This window comes from Sinohyriopsis cumingii, chromosome 9, assembly GCF_028554795.1.
Source record: "Sinohyriopsis cumingii isolate HCF-2022 chromosome 9, ASM2855479v2, whole genome shotgun sequence".
Lineage (NCBI taxonomy): Eukaryota > Metazoa > Mollusca > Bivalvia > Unionida > Unionidae > Sinohyriopsis > Sinohyriopsis cumingii.
Window position 1 is genome coordinate 7,268,557 of NC_142969.1, and position 20,843 is coordinate 7,289,399.

The 20,843-nt window shown below is 34.7% G+C and overlaps 1 protein-coding gene across 3 annotated transcripts in view; it reads left to right on the forward strand.

The window, feature by feature from the left end:
- The window catches only part of LOC149791227 (uncharacterized), a 66,383-nt gene that overhangs the window by 18,887 nt on the left and 26,653 nt on the right, over positions 1–20,843 (forward strand). Inside the window, exons 8-9 of one of the 3 annotated variants that reach the window (XM_089969698.1) lie at positions 10,736–11,083; positions 18,082–18,402. In XM_089969698.1, coding sequence (XP_089825824.1) covers positions 10,736–11,083; positions 18,082–18,402 — 669 coding nt within the window. The remainder of the gene's footprint in view (positions 1–10,735; positions 11,084–18,081; positions 18,403–20,843) is intronic. The other 2 variants (XM_089969699.1, XM_089969700.1) reach the window with 2 other exon arrangements.

The following is a 20,843-nucleotide window of genomic DNA, read 5'->3' on the forward strand; positions in this document are numbered from 1 at the left end:
CGTATATATATATATATATATATATATATATATATATATATATATATATATATATATATATATATATACACATACATACATACATAAAGAGGGAGAGAGACAGAGAGAGTGAATTATTGAACATTTTGGTGATTTTGCTTCCCCATTTTAATTCCTTACAAACGCATATTATTCCAGTACAGTTTGCGTATAGTAGGTAAGGAGTTGAGTTACCAATATATGTGACTGGGATAGGGAATCTAGGTTAAAATCGTCTATCAAGTGACAAAAACGGGTGTGCTAATTTGTGTTGTACTATTACTACTATATTCATACAAGTTTAACAAGTACTCATGAAGACACCAGTTGTCAAAGTATGAAATGCTTTAAAAATTATCAAAATTTATTATTGAGAAAACTGGCCTACATTATCAATTATAATGTGTAGTAAAGAAGATACACACTCAATAAACTCAAACGTGCAAACTTTGTTATTACTCAGACTGAAGAAATCTGCTTGTTTTTCTAGTTCAAGTCCAGAATCACCTTTAAGAAGGAGAGGAAGGAAAAGTCATGTTGCAAGAACCAGAAAGGGAAGAGGAGCATGACATGCGTACAGCCAGAAGACAATAAAGCTCACTAAACTCTGCAGGTACTTGAAATGTGGCAAACAATAATGAGGGTATTTGGTTTTATTTGTGAAGCAAAGCAAGTATTGATATGTAGTGAAAGGTGCATGTATATACTGCCAGTCACTCCCGATATCATTTGATAAAGAACATTCACACAAATACTGTAGAAAATACAGAGACCATCTCATCTGTATGGCAACCTTTTCTGACACCAAACATAATTCTCGCCATTATATATTTTATCTTGATCATTAAAGGATGCCCGTACAACAATTGTCTCCTTTTAATCTAGGAATCTCTGTTTTTAATGATGTAGGGCTATTGGTCTAGCAATTTGAACAACCATTCTTATCAAATGATGCAAATCAATGCTTGTGATGCTCTTTTACCTCATGTGACCAAATAAACATACATTTGCTAAACATATGTAGATAAGATGTGGAATTCAAACAAATATCCATTTATTTATCCAATATAAGTAAGCTATTTATAATATTTATTAAACAATTCAGAATGATAACAAATAACGCAGTAACATATTATTTTGTAGTCTAATAATTAGACCAGGCTAATTAGCCTAATTGCGGTTAAACGAAATTCCGCCGGTACCTACAATGTCTTACTAGCCCAGAATTTAGAAAAATATGAAGGCATAAAAGAACTATACATTTCCATCATATTTATATAACAACTATGGCAATAATTTGAATTACCCATGCTGCTAGGCATTTAGCTTTCCAAATCTGAACAGGTGATTGCTAGAAATGATTTATATAATACGAAATTTGCTTGATGCAATGCAAATTATGAAACATCTGAGATTTACATATGATCCAATTGCAGGAGTCTGTGACTCCTATAAATGCTCACAAGGTACTGGTATGCCTCTACGGACTTAAGTTATGTAACAGAAAAAGAGCAAATAACAAGATGTTTTGTAAAATTAAGCAAAAATATATTTGCCTAATATAGAAAGTGACAATGTAACAATATGTTCCAGTATTGTGAATTAAATCCCAGAAACGTTATATCACAAGTCCAGAAGTAAAGATTAGTTCCAATGAGTTGCAGTGTTGATCCTAATGAATTCCAACATCTTGTGTTGATGTACCAATAGCCTTGAATAATTTGCATATGATAACTATTAATGTATCAAACGATATGATCCTATATATCTTTAAATGAATTCACAGTAATTACAAAATATATAATGATTCCTTAAGTTTATGAGCACATTGTAATTCCATTGAACACTTGAAGTAAATGAGCAATCGTAATTGAACACAATAATTGAAAACAAGTAAATGGCTGTATCCGCTACATATGTTTAAGATATAAATAATACTTATGTTATTCACCAGCTTCATATTAAAAACTACAACACAATTTACGAACAAGGATGAGGGTCAAATATTAATTTCCAGAACATTCCACGTGTTAACAAGGTCAGGTTCTTTAACAGACAACAAATCAGAAATCACGTGAGCCAATATTTCCTAATGGGAAACCAATAACCTGAAATCAAATCCCATCAAATTTGTCAACAACAATAAATTGTATACATTAAAATTCCTATTGGAAACAAAAACATGTTCACTCAAATGAAATTACCTCACCACAAAGTAAACCTCGCAGTGGAACATATTTACTTTTTATTATGTTGTCTTCCGAATGACCCCTATAATCTCTAAGCATAACAATTAATGCATAGTGTGTCCATAGGTAACATTAAACGGAGTTACCCATCTTAACGTAAAGTGTATTTAATATCAGTTCATGTTGTGAGAGGACTCTCCGTGCTTATATCAAGCTGACAACTTTATGCAATGGGTGTGTCAACAATTTTACTTGATGTGATAAAAAAAATGAAATTTCTTTAATTCTAGCAAGAACGTACATGTATTCCTTGAGTATGTCTACACTTACGTTTAGAGCTTCCATGTATTCAATATATATCACAAAAAGGTACTTAATAACTGTAGAATTAGGGTTAGGTATATTGGCTACATTACAGAGCTTCACAGTACACACATGTAATAACTGCATATGAATGTGAAACTTCCCCTCTCTGAAGAACAAATCAAACCACTGCGTACATCAACAAACAAAAGTACACGTAAACTGTACCTAACATCAGTTCAAGTTGTAACTGGACTTTTGATATTCAAATAAAAACCTTGTGCAATTTGAATCTCATGTTGATCCATGCCTACTTTAAAATGGAATCTGGTGGATGTAATTTGAAGGAAATTTGAATAATTACATATTTATATTAATGATTTTATTTGTACATAGTCTGCATTTAGGAATTGCATTTTAAATTGGAATAATTTTTCAGGATTTTCAAGTTCTAATCCTGGAATGGGCTTTCCCGGCCATAGCCATTATGTATAGATGCCATAATCCAGTCCTTGATGAGTGCTTATATACATGATTCCTACAGGCAGTTCATTCTATATCAACATGGTAGGCTGCGGTCAAGAGAGAGAACTGTAATTCCTAATGCTGTGCATATTAGATACATGGACAATATCCCGATGCTTTTCGATAGTATACTATCTTCTTAACCTCTAGGCCCGCATGAACACCGATACTTGTGTTTAATAATGGGAATATAAATAAATAAAAGTGACATTTTTTTGTTTTGTTGTAACTGCAAATAATATTACCGCTTTACTGCATCATACGAGTATCCTTTCATTCAGATTTTTAAACACTAGTATATGTCTGCCCCATAAACAGAGTGGGCAACAAGATCAGAAATAATCAATATATACAGTTTTCAATGATTGCAGGTGTTGATTTTGTTTTTTTCCAACTGCTACTATTTGGAAAATAAAGTCTCACCTGCTGTATGTAGCTAATGTCAACATGAAACGATCTTCACAAAAATTTACGTTGATGGCAGTTACTAAGTAGCCAGGTTTTTAAATCTTCCTGAGATGACCCTCCTTGAGATATCTCGTCCATCCCAGGCACTGCTTGACCCCACGTAGATGGATAAGAACTTTAGGTACAAGTTCCTTGATGTTGTAATGTATTATTCTCATTCCAAGAGAAACGGACCATCTGCCGCTTTTCTTGTTATAGCATCTTTTTGAACTGTTTGAAAGAAAATATTAACTTGTGTGACAAAAGTCCACTTGCTAACCTCTCATAACTTCTCATTCAGCATTAGAGCATTGCTCCCTCAATATTCCACGTACTCTGAAATTTCAGGTAGACTAATTCTCATAGACTATATACCTACAAGACTGGGTAAACAATAAACATGGATAAAATACATATTCAAAGAAATCAAATCATACGTAGTATCAACTAAAACTTGTTTTGCAAAAGTGTTTTATCATTTTACAGTTGCAAACATTTACATTTATCTGAACAAAATACAAAGACAGAAATCTCACAAATATTCGTTCATAGCTAGTTGCAGCCAGCATGAAATCCAAAAGTGGTTCTTGATGTCTTGGACCGTTGTAACAAAACCACACTGTCTATTTGTTTGGCAACCTTATAAAAGGCAGATAAAATAAAGTAAAACGTGCGTAAGTAGAAACCATTAAAACCTAAATAGATTCCCAGTTTCTTAGGCCTTTTTTGCAGGAATAATTTCAATTCAATAAACTACTCTTGTGCTCCGTTTACCAATATTATGCAATAGCTGACAAGTATGACCATAAAGGAGTTAATAAAAGAGTTAGATAGTCTGGTGAGTATTCTCTGGGTAACACGCAGAGTCTGAAAATAATTCTCATCTCAGGATCACTTACTTTTTTATTCCAATATAAGATGGTCTGTTACATAACCATGTGGATCCTAATAATTATCTTTTTCATGCAGATCCAACATTTAGTGCAGCATATGCAAAACGATATACTCAAGAAAAAAGTTTCAAAGTACAATACCACTGTTTAATTACTCTCTATCTCGTGATATATATATATATATATATATATATATATATATATATATATATATATATATATATATATATATATATATATCTTGGCATTCGTCCGTCTACGGGAGACGATGGCGTAGCTCCAAAGTAAGCTTTTGTTTATCCTTCTTTCTAGCTCTCTTTTCAGCTTGTTTTATTCTTCTCTCTTCCTCTGCGTTTTGAACTCCCTGCCTGACACCTAGACGCCAGCTGGAACGGTTGTTATTGATGTTTGCCGTCTTCATATCCTTCTTGCAAACATCTTTGTAGCGCAGATGTGGTCGTCCAGTTGGTCGTGCATCTTCTGCTAACTCCCCATATAACAGGTCCTTAGGAATGCGACCTGGGTCCATTCTCTTGACATGGCCAAGCCAGCGAAGGCACCTCTCGCTGAGAATGGAGAACATGTTGTTCATGTTGGCGCGTTCTAGAACCTCTCTGTTGGGTACTTTGTCCTGCCACTGGATGTGCAGAATGCGCCGCAGACATCTCAGGTGGAAGATGTTGAGTTTCCTCTCGTGTCTTGCATAGGTGGTCCATGTTTCGCTGCTGTAGAGAAGTGAGCTGAGTACGCAGGCTTGGTAGACACGCAGTTTGGTCTTCTCTGTGAGGTTGGGGTTGTTCCAGACTCTCTGGTTAAGTCTGGTCATAACTGCTGCTGCCTTGGCAATCCTGCCGTTCACCTCAAAATCAATGGAGAGTGAGCTGGAGATGTTAGACCCGAAGTATGTGAAGTTCTCGATAACTTCCAAGTTGTACCCATCGATGGTGACAGAGGGAAGGGTGTCTGCGTCCTGCGCCATGACGTTCGTTTTCTTCAAACTGATGGTCAGTCCAAATTCATTACAAGCATGGGAGAGGCGGCATACCAGCTGCTGCAGTCCATCTTCCGTGTGTGATGTCAAGACTGCATCGTCGGCGAAGAGCAATTCACGGATGAGTACCTCTGTGACTTTAGTCTTAGCACGGAGGCGGGCGGTGTTGAACAGCTTGCCGTCAGCCCTGGTATGGATGTACACTCCCTCGCTGCCGTCCTTGAATGCGTACTGGAGAAGCATGGAGAAGAAGATGGCAAAGAGCGTCGGCGCAAGGACACAGCCTTGTTTGACTCCGCTGATAGCTGGGAATGCTTCAGATGTTGCGCCATTGAAGCACACTGTGCTGTGCATGTTCTCGTGGAATGACATAATGACAGCAAGCAGACGTGGGGGGCAGCCGATCTTCTGCAGGAGTCTGAAGAGTCCACTCTGACTAACAAGGTCTAATGTCATCGCCAGGTCTATGAAGGCAATATAGAGGGGCGTCTGCTGCTCGCGACACTTCTTCTGCAGCTGACGTAGTGAGAAGATCATATATATATATATATTGGACTGACCATCATATATATATATATATATATATATATATATATATATATATATATATATATATATATATATATATATATCGCCCTATATCTACATCAACATCCAAATTGTTCAAATAAATCAACACTAATTCTGTTAAAATATTTAATGAAAAAATAACTGGCCACTGAAATAAATATTTCACGTCCATGACCGCAGCTTAAGAAATATTGAGCTATTGACTTGTTTACTTTTACATAAAATTTGCTGAGGGTAAGAATTGTTATATTTATTTTTATTTGCTTCGTAATGTGTTGCTTGGTATCTTAAAAACACTTTCAGAACAATTGGCTGTTTCATGCTTAGGATGTTAAAAAATAAGTGCCTTTCCCAAGGAGTCACCAAAGCAGATGTGCCAGGGGTGGGGTGGGCTATCATAACCCTAGCCTTTTAATATTTTAAATTTAGTTTCATAGACAAAATTGTAAAGGACCTAGCTGTTAATGTTACAAATGTACAATTTGACACTGTACCCTAAGTAATAAATGTACATACAATATTTTGTATATATAAACAACACCTGTTAATTCAGAACATATGTGAGCAAGGATATAACACCCATGACAATGAAACATAAAAATCAACAATAAAACATAGCATTCACAATGACATTCATATATTTACCTAAATTGCAATATATTACTGGATTGAAAGAGATTATTAAAATACATATTTAATTTATGACTTACCCAGTTTTCATCATTATTACTACTACTAGTTCCCGTCAATTCTGGATCAGAGACATGCAATTAATTGAGGAAAAATAAACGTTCTTGCTATAAATAAAATTAATATAATTTATATTAACATGGTGATTTACATCAGTATTGTTTTAAAAAATAGTTTTTCTATGTCCATTAATAATTAACTGTGTTGATATATGGGAGGAGAATGTCCACAGTGATTACACGTGGGACATAGTTATAACATATAACATATTACAGAGAAAGCAAAACGGGACATGAAACACAATTTCAAAATATATAATCACTGGTCCTCTAAGTACTGATTTACCAGTAGTGACACTTGTGGGTGACTTAGAGGGCGGAGACAAATGATCTGCATTCTAGGCAACATAGTATACTGGATCATATTTCTATAACAAAATCATTTACAGTAAGAGAGAGAAACAGACTTTATGGTATAGTGTTGACTCTACATCCTTGCAGCATCGATAAATAATATATTAAAAATTAAACAAAATATACGTTATTACCTTCCTCACTCAGAAGAAAACGCTTGAGATACTCAGGGTGTGTTTGTCTCTGTGTCTTGCGAAAGTACTGTCCAGACATGATGTGAAGCATGTTGATGAAGTGACAACATGTTCCGCATGATTGGGTACGTGTGTAGCTACATTTGTTGTCTTCGTACCTGAAAAATGTAATACATGTTCATCTGTGGATAATTAGTAAATTAAAACTATTTCTCTCTTCTGTATTAATCAAGTCAACACTTACAACTAATTTACTTAATTTTAGCAAGGGTGTATTGTGGTAATACATCTGAATGTTTGTTTTCTGCACGTAAAGTGTACCTTGATTGCAGCCAAAACAAAAAACTAAGAATATAACAATGTCAACCTGCCAGCCTTTAGAATATGATAACACTATAACATCCGTTCACGTATTATTTGTTTTACACATTAACATGCACAGGTTATTACTCTTTCCTGCAAGCAGTATGCTTGTCCCATTATTGCAACATGTATGTGTGTGTGTATGAGAGAGAGAGAGAGACAGAGACAGAGACAGAGAGAGAGAGAGAAAGAGAGCAGCTGTATATGGATGTTTTTATAATGTAATTTCACGAACCAGTCTAGACTTGTATACAAATAAACTGGACAAGCTGTTAGATACTCCTGTATACCCCTCAAATAACGCAAATACTGAGGGAAATATCGGTCACATGTGGGACCAAAATGATGTACAGGGTTATCTCTACCAACATAATACTTATACATTAAAATCCCAAGTGTATTAATGATATAATGTAAGTCACGTACTTTTGTCCTAACTTTGTAAAACAAATAAGACTTTGAAAAAAGGACTTCGACGTGTGGACACTATAGTCAGAACTGTATCACCAGGCTGGACACACCTTTGCATTTCTGTCATGCCTTGATTTTATTTTTTATTTGATCTTATGTAGGAGACCGAAATTTACGATACTAATAAATATTAGTAGTAATGTTTAATTATTCGAAATCCTGTGATAAGTCGTAGTCAAAGGAGCTTAGTGTTTGAAACTAAAATGTCATTTTTATACGACTTAGGGACAACACTCGGTTAACTCACTTACCACTCGTCAACAGCTGTTACCTCATGAGCTCTCTATTTTTTCATACTAAGCACATTATAACAAAATAGCAAATAGATGCTTGTGTCGGATTAGTTTGTCAGATTTACATCTGAAACAAAAAGGAGATCTAAGGATCTTGTTCATGTTCGACCATGAGCTATTGTGGGTTGTTAACCTGTTTAGTAATAAGGGAATCAGTCGTACAAAGAGGATCACTGTGATCAATATATCACCATTGATCCATACAATGAGCAAATGTGACCCATCAAAAACCTGACCAAACGTTGTGTCTCTTTTAATGAATAGTTTCCTCATCAACATCATATACAGAATATGTCATTACCATAGCTCTAGTAATTGTACAAGTTGGATATTTACCAGGGGTTCCATTTTCAATATGATTGACCTTCTGATTGAAATAAGCTGTAACTGTATCTCCAGCTGCTTCATTGCCTAGTAATTACTGAATACGTTCGATGTGTAAGGACGTGACTGTTCCGACTGTCATGGGTTATGAGACTATGCACGATAACCTATATGACCTATATTCACACAGTGAAGCGAAATATTGGTTACTGTGAACTCTACTCCCTGATACAGAGCACTTTCATTACAAGAAGTTTACACAGACAAATGTAATATATATGATATCGGAAGACTCTGATATTAATGTACTTCTTTTTTCTCTAAAAGGGGGTAATTACATAATATTTCTGGTAACATCAAAACTGAGATTCTGTATAAAGTGGAAACACATGTTCCAAAAGTAGATATCACTTTATAATGTTTTGCGAGCTCAAGGAACATCTTTTGAAAGGAAACTAACCGTTCATGCGTAGCATTTAAAATATAATTTCGCACTTAGAAGACACTGTAAAAGCTTGTCGATTTCACTATAGATTTCTCAAATATGTAAATGTAAAATATATAGGTCTTAGATATATCACATGATATATCTGATACAAATTGAATATGAATTTCAGACACAAATGGGGGCTTTCTGAAATATTGTAGAGAAATTCGTATCAGACGAGTACCCTTAATTTTCTACACCAAACAAGAGTAAATGAACACATTCATCCAAGTCTTTCTGGTATGAAAGCAATATGACGGAATCCCTTTCTTTTAAAGTCTTATCGAAGTTAAGGATGATATGCAGGTGATGTAAATTGTTGAATATCTAATTCATAGATAGTTTGTTGGAAAATACCCGACATAAAATTAAACCATTGAATAGATTGGACGGAGTCCAAAATGTATAAAGAAATTTATCAAGGTTTGTACTACGGCTTTAGTCTTAATAATCCCTTTTGCAATCTTGTCGACACAAACATCATGGTCAGCACATATTGGGTGACAACTTTGTCGTAGGTAAGGTCCAGACACTGTCTATCATTATTCTGCTAAATGATAAATCAAATGCAAGAATTGATTGCAGATGAGCCGTAGGGGTCTTACTACCATTTCACAAGTGTGACAAGAACTGCAGTATTTGGAAAAATTACTTTTAGTTTAATGTTAATAAAAAGGATCAAAGATCTTTTAATAACTCATAATGCTTATTAAATGATCCAGCCAATAGAGCTATAAGCTAGGATATACGATTCATGCAAATCAATTCATTAACTCACTGACCACTCGTCAATATCGGTAGATCTGGTTGCACCACATGCTCATAAGGATCCCATTTTAACAAAAAAGCAAGTTGGTAGGTAATGCTGTTTCCGTTACGCTAAAAGCACTTTCAAACGCACAGATCTTTGTCCGGCTCGACGATAAATGGTTGGGTTTTGTCAGCCTGTTTGGAAATGAAAGAATGTGTGGTAAAGAAAGGTTACCAATGATCAATCAATATCAGGAGCAAAGTTTTCCTAACGAATAATATAAAATAATATGTGAGTCAAAGGATTAATTTCCTGATCATCTTCGGTCTCTTTTTTTCACAGTTATAGTAACTGCAAGAGCAGGGAATAAGTCATGGATATTAATTTCAAACGGATCTAAATAAGCCTTGTATGTTACAAGTGGATTAACTACAACCTTATCGTTATCTAGGTCATTTACTTGTAATGAATGGACACCCTCATTGGGCAAAGAAATCCCCAGTTCCGATAGTCACTTGTCCTGAAAATACGTCTGATGTCATATTAACATAAAGGAGTGGAATATGAATAAAGACCTAGTCTACTCATCGAACAAAACTTTTGGAGAACAAAAATCTCAGACAATAGTAAAACGTACATGGTAATAAAAGAGTCTCAACATCTTCTGTGTCCTTTAATATTGTAGCAGGGATAGAATTGGCCGAATCGCCAATATGTTATATAGATTCTCTTGACATGAATAGTTTATACTTCTCCATAATAAAATCACCAAATATATATATCGACAGTATGTATGCATATTTTGCACATTTTTCATTTCAACTCAATCTAAAATACTCGTAAATTACTCATATTTTGTCAATTGCTTAACAGGGCTTCAAAGCACAAGTACCGTTACTATAACGATAACATCTACTACACCTATGACAAAAACAGGAACAACAGAGGCACCTACGACAACTGGTTCCACCACACCCTTATCTAGTAGATCAGCTAATCCACAAGCGACAAGTACCACAAAGGCAATCACGAGAACGATACAACCGAGAACCTCTACCAGGCACACAGTGTCCGCAGGCAATATCTCAACAGAAACGTCAGAGATGAGCAGCATCGAATTTGGCAAAAGTACAACTACTACTACTACTCCTCCTAGTAGTAGTAGTAGTAGTAATAGTAGTAGTAGCACACAGAGAGCTACGGGTACCAGTAGAGCAACAGGTAGACTTGTATTATATGGTTAGATCTACAACTATTTATAATTTAAACAAAATTGTTAAGAATAGTTGAGCATGTAGAGCAGATAATTACATGCAAATTAATGTTAGATATCTGAGAATATTATTTGATCTGCATGAACATTCCACAAGGAAAGATATAAAATTTTTACGAGAGATATTTTACAAATTTATCAGTGTATCTTTAGAACAGGTTATGCACATCGATGGTACTATTAATGTGCAGTTGGAGTAACTTATGATGATGATTTATAATTAAGAAAATCGTAGTTACAATTACGTACTATGATCTGTTCCTGATGATATTATCAAGAATTGCAAAAGTCAAAATTATGATACCGAATAGATATGCTGCGGCAAAACACGAGTGTAGCCCTCATGAAAGTAACTTTCATGCAGATGCTTAGATCAAGCATAAGGGCAAATATGAGATGTCAATGTCAAGGGGATTTTTATATGACTATTTGTGAACTGAAACTAAAAGGTAAATCAACATAATTGAACGATCGAAAAATATGTACTGATGAACAGAACTTCATAGAATGCCAGAATTAATTGATATTGTGCAGACGACCAGTGTCATGAACCAAACTGTAATTTGAATCATTTAAACGAACATGAAAAACAAGTTAGCCAAACATGTTTATGATAGTCTTAGCGTGATAGATCTAAATCAAATGTTAATTTATGATTTATACTAAACAAGCAAAAGTTAATGAAAAGTATCCTTAGACAATATGAAGATTAATAATATGGTATTCGAATGCACGGATGTTGTTGTTTAAGCTCGAAATTATATTAAAAAACACAGACAAAGATAAAATGAGAAATATGTAAACGCATAAAAACAAAATGTAGTTATGTATAATTATTGTCTCCTTGGCAACAAACCTCGTTGCTTCATATAAACAGAAGCTATATGCATTGATGGTAAATCCAGTACATATTAATGTAACGATGGCACAACATAGCTGGTTGATGTTATCAGTACAACTACTTTTGATCATCACAAAGTAGAGCAAAAATAGCCACATTCGATCCTTGTGTTATAAGGACTTACCTGCAAGTGATAAACATCTATAAGTACGTTATCAGGAAAAGCGTGATCAACGTATAGAAGTTCTACTGTAATACAGATCTAAATAGAAAAGTACTCGATTGGATACTGTATGCGTGTTTGAGAAACTTAAATACCTGTAGGTATTTCATGAAAAGTGTTATATTTACAGGTCTTCACTTCGCTTTAATGTATATTACCATTGAAGGAACGTACAAATTCATACATTAAGTACTTCAAGGTTAATAATTTCCTGCGTAAAGATTGGATTGCCTACATAGTGAGATCTGATTAAAACTGTTTCATTTATTTAAAACATTTTTCTTTTCTAAACGTTGTCCAATGATCCACATTATGTTCTATTTCATTTATATTTTTATGTTATGTTCATTTTTTTATCTTAAATTATTTCTTTTTTTTCTGGTATATGTTATACTCGTTAATTTATAATGAGTATTAGTTTTTTTTCCCTATATCATCAGCATAGTTTAAAACACTTATAACAATAGCAAGGTTTTCACACTGTTTTAATATCTTGGATAAAGCATTTCATCTTAATATTTTGATCCAAAACGGACATTGTGGAACTAAACCCACTAAAAACAAATCTTTCGAAAAGAGTCTCATAGTCTCGCAAATGTGTTTTTGGATACAGTTGATGAATATATATATATATATATATATATATATATATATATATATATATATATATATATATATATATATATATATATATATATATATATATAAGTTTTTTTATAACTTAATTGACAAATAATGACAGAATTTATCCAGCCAGCTACAAAACAATTTCGTCAAACTATAGATCACATACAACCTATAAAAACCAGAATGTACCATACTGCAAGTATGTGGATAGAGCAAAAGCCAAAGAAGAAATCACGTATGAACTGACTTTCTTCAGGCTTAAACGAGTTTCCTTTTTATGAACAATCAATCTCCATAAAGCGACTGCTTGCCAAAGCAAAATTATGATTTGGCGGATTCTTTGTAACCACTATGAATGAATTTTGAAAGTATCATCCATCCATAGAGACATAAGAACATTTGCAAATGATAAGGCTGAAACAAAATATTTCTGCTTGCAGTGGTCTTGATAGTATAGTAGGCAGGTGGTTATTCATGTTTATCTTTTATGATATGTGGAAAGGAGCTAATGAATTGGAAACATATTTTTTTCTTTGTGCCTTTGAACTGGTTGTTTTTACAATTCATCCGCTAGTTGATTTTTGTTTTTTCATTACCTGATTTCAATGTAGGTATTGCCGTATGTTAAACATAAGCTGATAATGATACAAGGATAAGCATTTTTCTTGTGTACTTATTATCTTCACATTCCATCAGGGTTTTGTATTTGATGAAATTTCAGGAGTCGATAATTTCTATAAATGCTTACATCGTACTGCAACTATTGTATGGTCTTAAACTAAGCAAAAGAAAAATTAAAAAGCAAGAAATAATTTATTTGCCTCCAATGGAAAATGTAAATGGGAAAATAACTAACTTCTTGGTGAATTAAATCCCATATAATCCTAATCGTTTTAGTAGTCCAAAGTATAGAGTACTCCAAATACGTTCCAGTGATGATTTGAATGGGGTCAAATCTGTTGAGCTGAATAAGGTTAATAGCTTTTTGTATATCAATATTTTTGTAATTTCTGGTACATAGTTTTGATAAATATTTGCAAGTTTTAAGGCTCTGAATATCTTGAGTTAGATTATGAATGACTAGAGTTTTCTTTATATTCGATTTTAATTATATGCTGGCGTATATGTTAGAAATTACTAATAATCATCCCAATAATAAAACTTAATGACAATTCTGGGGTAATATCTCATTGGCTGATGGGGTTTTATATTAGGGTTAGGTCGCATGAATAGGAAGTTTGGAGATAAATTGAGTAGTAAAAAATGTTCCGTGTAGTAGTTGTAGGGTTTAACGCCATTTTTCAGCACAAGATAGGCTATACATGGCGGCCAGTATAATTGGTGGAGGAAGAACCCTGGAAAACCCCGGGAAGAACCACCGACCCACGAGAAGCTACTGGCAGGCTTTCTCACGTACCCACGTTAGCCGAGCCTGAGACTCGAACTCACGCAGACAGAGGTGAGATGGCAGTGATCCGTAACGGTGAGCGCTTTAGACCACTCGGCCACTCGGGGCCCCAAAATGTTCCGTGAGGTATGATGTGAAATATGATGGTCGTATTTGAAAGTGTATATAAGGTGAGAACTGGAAGGTCAAATTCATTTCTATTATATAGTCATCCTCACTTCGTGTCTTCCTGTTGCATGTCTATAGACATGTTTTACGTTTTACGTATTTCTTATTCTACAGGAAAATAATTCGTTTGGACTGTTCAGAGGAAAAAGAAAGTGATTATTAATTGAACATTGTTACTATTCTGGAACTTGAAATTTATACGGCATGATAAAAATTCACTAGCATACTATGAATATACATAACAGTACTCCGAGTTTAACATTAACTGTACTTAATATTAGTTCCAGTTATAATAGAACTCTTATGGCTTATATAATAAACACCTTGCACAGTTTGAATCGTATATTACTACTTGTTTATTTTAAAGCGAGATATGGGAGCGTAAGATGAATATATTTGAATAGGAATGTATTTCTATTATTTGTTTTATTTAATATTTTTGTGATATAAATAGTGTATGAAATTGAAATAATTTTCTGGATTTTCACTTTCTAATACTTGATGAGTCTATCAGCCCCTTGGTCAGTGTATGTATGACGATGAGTTCGATCTGATGAGTGCCAATAGACATGTTGCAAATGTGCAATGGATACTATGGCAGCATCATTGGTTCGGGTCCACACAAAGACATGTCATTTCCTCTTGATGTGCTTAGACGATAGGTGACAAATATGACGCCCTTGGACAATGCACTCGATTCGTCACGTCTAGGCTCTCATTTACTTGTATATAAATGACACAAATGACCTCATTCCTTTATTCGCGTTGAGACAGAGCAAGAAGCAACAGTGATGGAAATTAATACTGCAGTACAAAGCATGCAAGGCGTGGCTCCAAGATGGCTACGGGCAAACGCAGCAATATCCGTTCTGACAATAAGGGCCATTAAGGCTATTGGTTTATCTCCAGCTTCAAATTGGAGCCTGAGAGCTGGAGAAAGAAGAACAACATTATTATTAGTCTGGGACTCTAACACTAAGGGTGCATACCTTTATATCGGAGAGAGAGGCTTTTGTATTGCCAAATGGAAGAAAACCAAGAAAAGTAACCAGAGAAGGAATCCTGCCCACAACGAGGAGGCTAGCCACTCCGTTACTCTTGCTTCTAACTTAGGCGGTATACATTGGCAAACAACAACCGGTAAAGGTGTCCCAAATGATTAGAACAACATCCACCTCTACCAAGACTAACGTTCAGCAACCAAACAAAAGGAAGGATGCTGTAACACAGATGGACATATCCACAAGGGAAGCTACCACAATGACTGAGAAGCAGCCAGAAGAGCTTACGGTAGCTGCGGAAGGAGGGAAGGACGAGGATAAAAAAGATATAACGTTTGAGCAATGCGCTACGTTGTTGGGCTGCCAAGACAAGCTGACAGATGGTGAAAAAAAGCCCAAACACTTAATCAGCTCTATCAGGTATATGGCCTGGATATCACTTCAAACCAAGAAGAAACCCTACACACAGCAATGGCTATTTGCTCAACGCACATTATCGCATTACCCTATAGCCTATAAGGACTGCTCACTCTCTACCTTTCTGCAATATGCCACTGCGTTCTCAGCTTACTATGAGTACGATGCGATTCGCACAGAGATATACAAAGAACAACGTAGTGCGACTGAAATATGAGAGGAAGGATACCTTAGGCTGCTGGCATAAAGAGCCCTTTTCAGGTCTTAGAAATTGAATCTTATCATTAGGGAACCATTATTGCTTGGTATCCATCCTTGATAAAACTATATTCACACAAACTTGATCCATCGGATTACCACATCAATCTTAAAACCTTTTGTGACCTAACAGTGACCAAACTGTTTATATGTCGCTTAGACATATTAGTTAAATAGGACAATTAGGGCATTTTACGTACACTAAGTACTAGAATTTGATAGATTAATTAAAAAGTAGGAAACTTTTCAGACTAAGTGCACAGGTGGCTAACACATTATTGGTATTCTTTTGTTGTCCAAAACTGGACTAGATTTGAAATAAGTACGGGCTGGCGTTTATGTGAGTACACAACATCCATGGCTGGCTTCTTTCTGACCTCACTCGGACATCGACGGAATTTTGGACCATTTCCACCTGTCAAAAAACCAGGTGTCCTAATGTGACGTCATCGCTCAGACCAATCGTAGCAGACCTTAAATACTGCTTGGGTTGACACCTGCTTTGTTAAATCGCAACTGGATTCCAACTTTTAATCATGAGTGCGTGTTGGGTTCATTCTTACTCATGACGGCCCTACATTCAGGTCGTTAGGGACGAATTAGTCTCACCATCTGTGAACAAATTAATCAGTGTTCCGTGAGCATATAAATGTTTGGGGATGAGGCACCAATTCCTTCTCCCAGGAGTAATTAAACATCCAGCTGTGCTGGAATAAACCGTCGAACGTGCCCTAACGGGCGAAATCCACGTTATTTTAACTTACTTACCTACCTCATTCCTTTTTTCATTGTAACTGCACATAATATTAGGTCTTTGTTGCATCATACAATAATGCTTTCATTCCAAGTTTTTTAACCAGTAGTTGTTTTCCCTTATAAACAGTTTGGGCGACGAGATAATTAATAGTCAATATCAAAATGTTCCGCATTAGCTGATACAACGTTATACTTTGTTTTCGACTAATTATATTTACTGGATATTAAGTGAAGTGCCAATTACCTCTATATAGCAGTTTCCTATTTTAAATAGATAATGTCAAAATCGGGAGATCGTCATCAAAACATACGTGGATGGCGGTTCTTGAGGCGTCGGGTTTCTACTAATTCTCATGGGATCATCCTCCTTTAGTGTTCTTCTCCGTCTCATTTCGTGTATGTCCCCAAGTCAAGAGATAATATTCTCCCTAATGTGGGGATGTGTTCTTCTCTTTGAAAGGAAAGAGAGAACACGTGTCACTTATCTTGCCCTAGAATAAATGTTACCTATTTAAACGAGAAGTTTATTTTCTAGCAGTTATCCCCATGCTAACCCATATTGAAGTTTCATTCTTTCTTAGAGCTCCATGACCGGTTCTTCAATGGATGAGTAGTTGATAGAACTGTTTTAGGTCTTACATGTTTAATTCTGTCTCCTGAGTACCACTTCATTCAGGATGCATTTTATACCATCTCTTTAGAAGGCGATATATTTTCGTGAATAGGGAACATCTAGTATTCAGCATCATGCCTGCATTTTTATATACCTTCTCAGGAAAGACCATGACTAACAAACATCATAAGTAATGTGCTTCGTTCCCTCTAGTTTAGAAAGCTAATAGCATCGTATCCTCGACCTAAGTTGTTGCACTGGACAGTAAATAAACATATTCCTTCATTAGATCTTTTCGAGTTTCGCTATTAATATAAAGTGTGGCCTGCCTTTTGTAGGGGTTGACAATATTTAAGTACCGAGATTGGAAATTTATTTACATTTCATCAATATATAGTTGGTTCCTGAAAATAATGAAATCCAGTTGAAAACTTTGAGAATATGTAGACATTTATAACAAACAACATAACATTCATTTGTGTCGAAACATGAAAATTGGCTTCAGAAGTATGGAATATATTTGGGGACTTTGCAAATGTCTGTTTCATTTATATAACATATTATCATCAAAAAGAATATTGAACGATTCAAAAGCCATTTCATTAATTATTCATTTTTGTCATTGGCATACAAGAATATATAACACCTAGCATCACGACATCACCAAGCACTAGTTCCGTTACGGCAACGACAACATTTACAATACCTATGGCAACCACAGTGGAGCCAATGACAAAAGGTTCCACGAAATCCACAACTAGTATCTCTCATCATCCGCCAACGACCAGCAACACAACATTATTCTACAGGTCAACCACACAGCCGACAACGTCTGCCAATCTTACAAGTACCACAAACAGTACCCCAACATGGACATTTGTAGCGAGCAGCACAAAATCTGGCACAGCTACTGTTATTATCACACAGGGAGCTACAGATTCCAGCAGTACTGCAGGTACAGTTAGTTTTAAAGATTTAAAATCCTTAATACTTTGGGTACAACAGAAAATATTTTATATCGTTGTCGTGTGATATGTTTGAAGACTTTAGAAATGTATCTTTACAATTAACTGAAGGAGCAACAGCAAAGGTGACAAATTGTGCAAAATAAATATATAACAGAGATGCTAAACTGTCAATTTGCTTACAAGGAATCGAGTTTATTGTCGGATATTGTCGGGCATTGAACCTTAATCAAAATATTCTACTATAATAGGAATGAAGATTCAAATAAAACTGTAACACTACGTTGCAATGGTGATGACCTAGGCATGTACATAAAAACTGTTAAGGAAGGAATTTCAACTAATAATGACTGTGAAAAAGCACAGATATCAACATAACTTAAACCTATCGGCAATTCCAGGCAATACCTACACAGTATACGTAACCAATTAAAACAATAAATTGTTACAGCCGTATATTAACATAGGAACTCAAATGTCATAAATTTTGTTCATTCGTTTTCGTTTTAAATATCTGAACAATACACTCTCAAAAATGTTGCTATGACATCGCATTCCACAAGTTGAAGTTATGTTCTCGTATGTTACAAACGATATATAAATTATATTTCTGAGCTTTCAATGAAACACAAATTATACAGTGTAAATCATTAATCACTATCATACACTGTTGTTTTCCTTTTTGCACAAATTTATCAATCTTAAGGAAGGTAGTGATACCTGGATATGTGTAAATCAGATGATCTGCCCGTGAAAGTCTATTACTTCTCCATTTCATGATTCTTGCCAGTTTAACCTGTTGTATATCTTTTTAATAGCATGTAATGACCGTTATCGGCAAAATAAATACATTACCATAGGGAAACAATTGTTTATACGTACTGACTAAAATTCACTTGAATAGCACCTAATATAAAACCTATTTTGTAGTGATTTAACTAATCAATACATACCTAAAGATATTTAGACTTCACAAACAAACAAAATGTATCCGATTTAGTAAATTTGCCATTTAGATCTGTTTTCTGTCATTGTAGCATTTATACACAACTGCATCCATCAACGTATCATGTTGTCCTTGTATATATATGTCCTAATTATACTATTGTATAGGTTGTATTTTCAAGGAGAGAATACATATACACAGTATTTAACATTATTCATTTCTTTGCGTATACACGTTATCTTACCATTACTGTTTTAATTGAATAACTTATATAGCTTAACCCACACCAGTCTTGAACTGGAATAAACATAATTTATCCTTCAATAATCTGGGAAGAGCCATACTCACGTTAGCTTGCTGCAGTAGAAATCATAAATTAACATTTTATTAAGATCTGTTGCTCTAAACATGTTTTGACTATTATACTTTTCTCCGTACTTAAACTGATTAAAACCATAATTTGGTTAATTACACTTTTTCCTGAAAATATAACCTATTTCTGTTATTCGCTGAAATTGTGTTTGTAGCAAACTATTATTTGTGGGCTCAAAGAAATCTTGACCTTGACATCACATAATCTCCACCATATCCGATGAGAATATATCCACCATATCCGATGAGAATATATCCACCATATCCGATCAGAATATATCCACCATATCCGATGAGAATATATCCACCATATCCGATCAGAATATATCCACCATATCCGATGAGAATATATCCACCATATCCGATGAGAATATATCCACCATATCCGATGAGAATATATCCACCATATCCGATGAGAATATATCCACCATATCCGATGAGAATATATCCACCATATCCGATGAGAATATATCCACCATATCCGATGAGAATATATTCAGTGGAATTCACATTATTTGCACTAGCATATCTGATCAGTATCGTAATAATACTTTCTCTAATTTTATTTGTATTATTTCATCATGAACAGATCATAGCATATAATGAATTAATCCAATTACACAATAATAATGTTCATGACGTAACTTGTTGTTCTATATTGTCATGTTTTATGCACATTTAGTTTACTTCGTATGCTTGACATTGCCCGTTACCTGGGGTATATATTTCTTCTTTAGTTGTTTCTTGTAAGGATATTGACTTCGATTTTACTTCAAGGCCTAACATTATTTCGACGATTGGAATGTTCTAGAATACATCTAGTGATCCATAAGCTGTGCATCTGATTGTGTCGCAAGTCTAGTGAAAGTAGTAAATCAGTATGTGGTTGACAAAGTTATTAATTCCTCTTTTCAGTGGAATTATTTACTATTTTGTTCAGAGTTAACTTGTGAGTAATCATTTTGGATTATTGTGAAGTCATTCAAAGACATTCTAGATTATATGATTGTGATACATCAAGATTGATGGAGCATCAATACATTTAATATTTAAATTGATATGCTATATTCTAAAATTTTGGACTTGTGATAGAACATTTGGATTGTTTGGGAT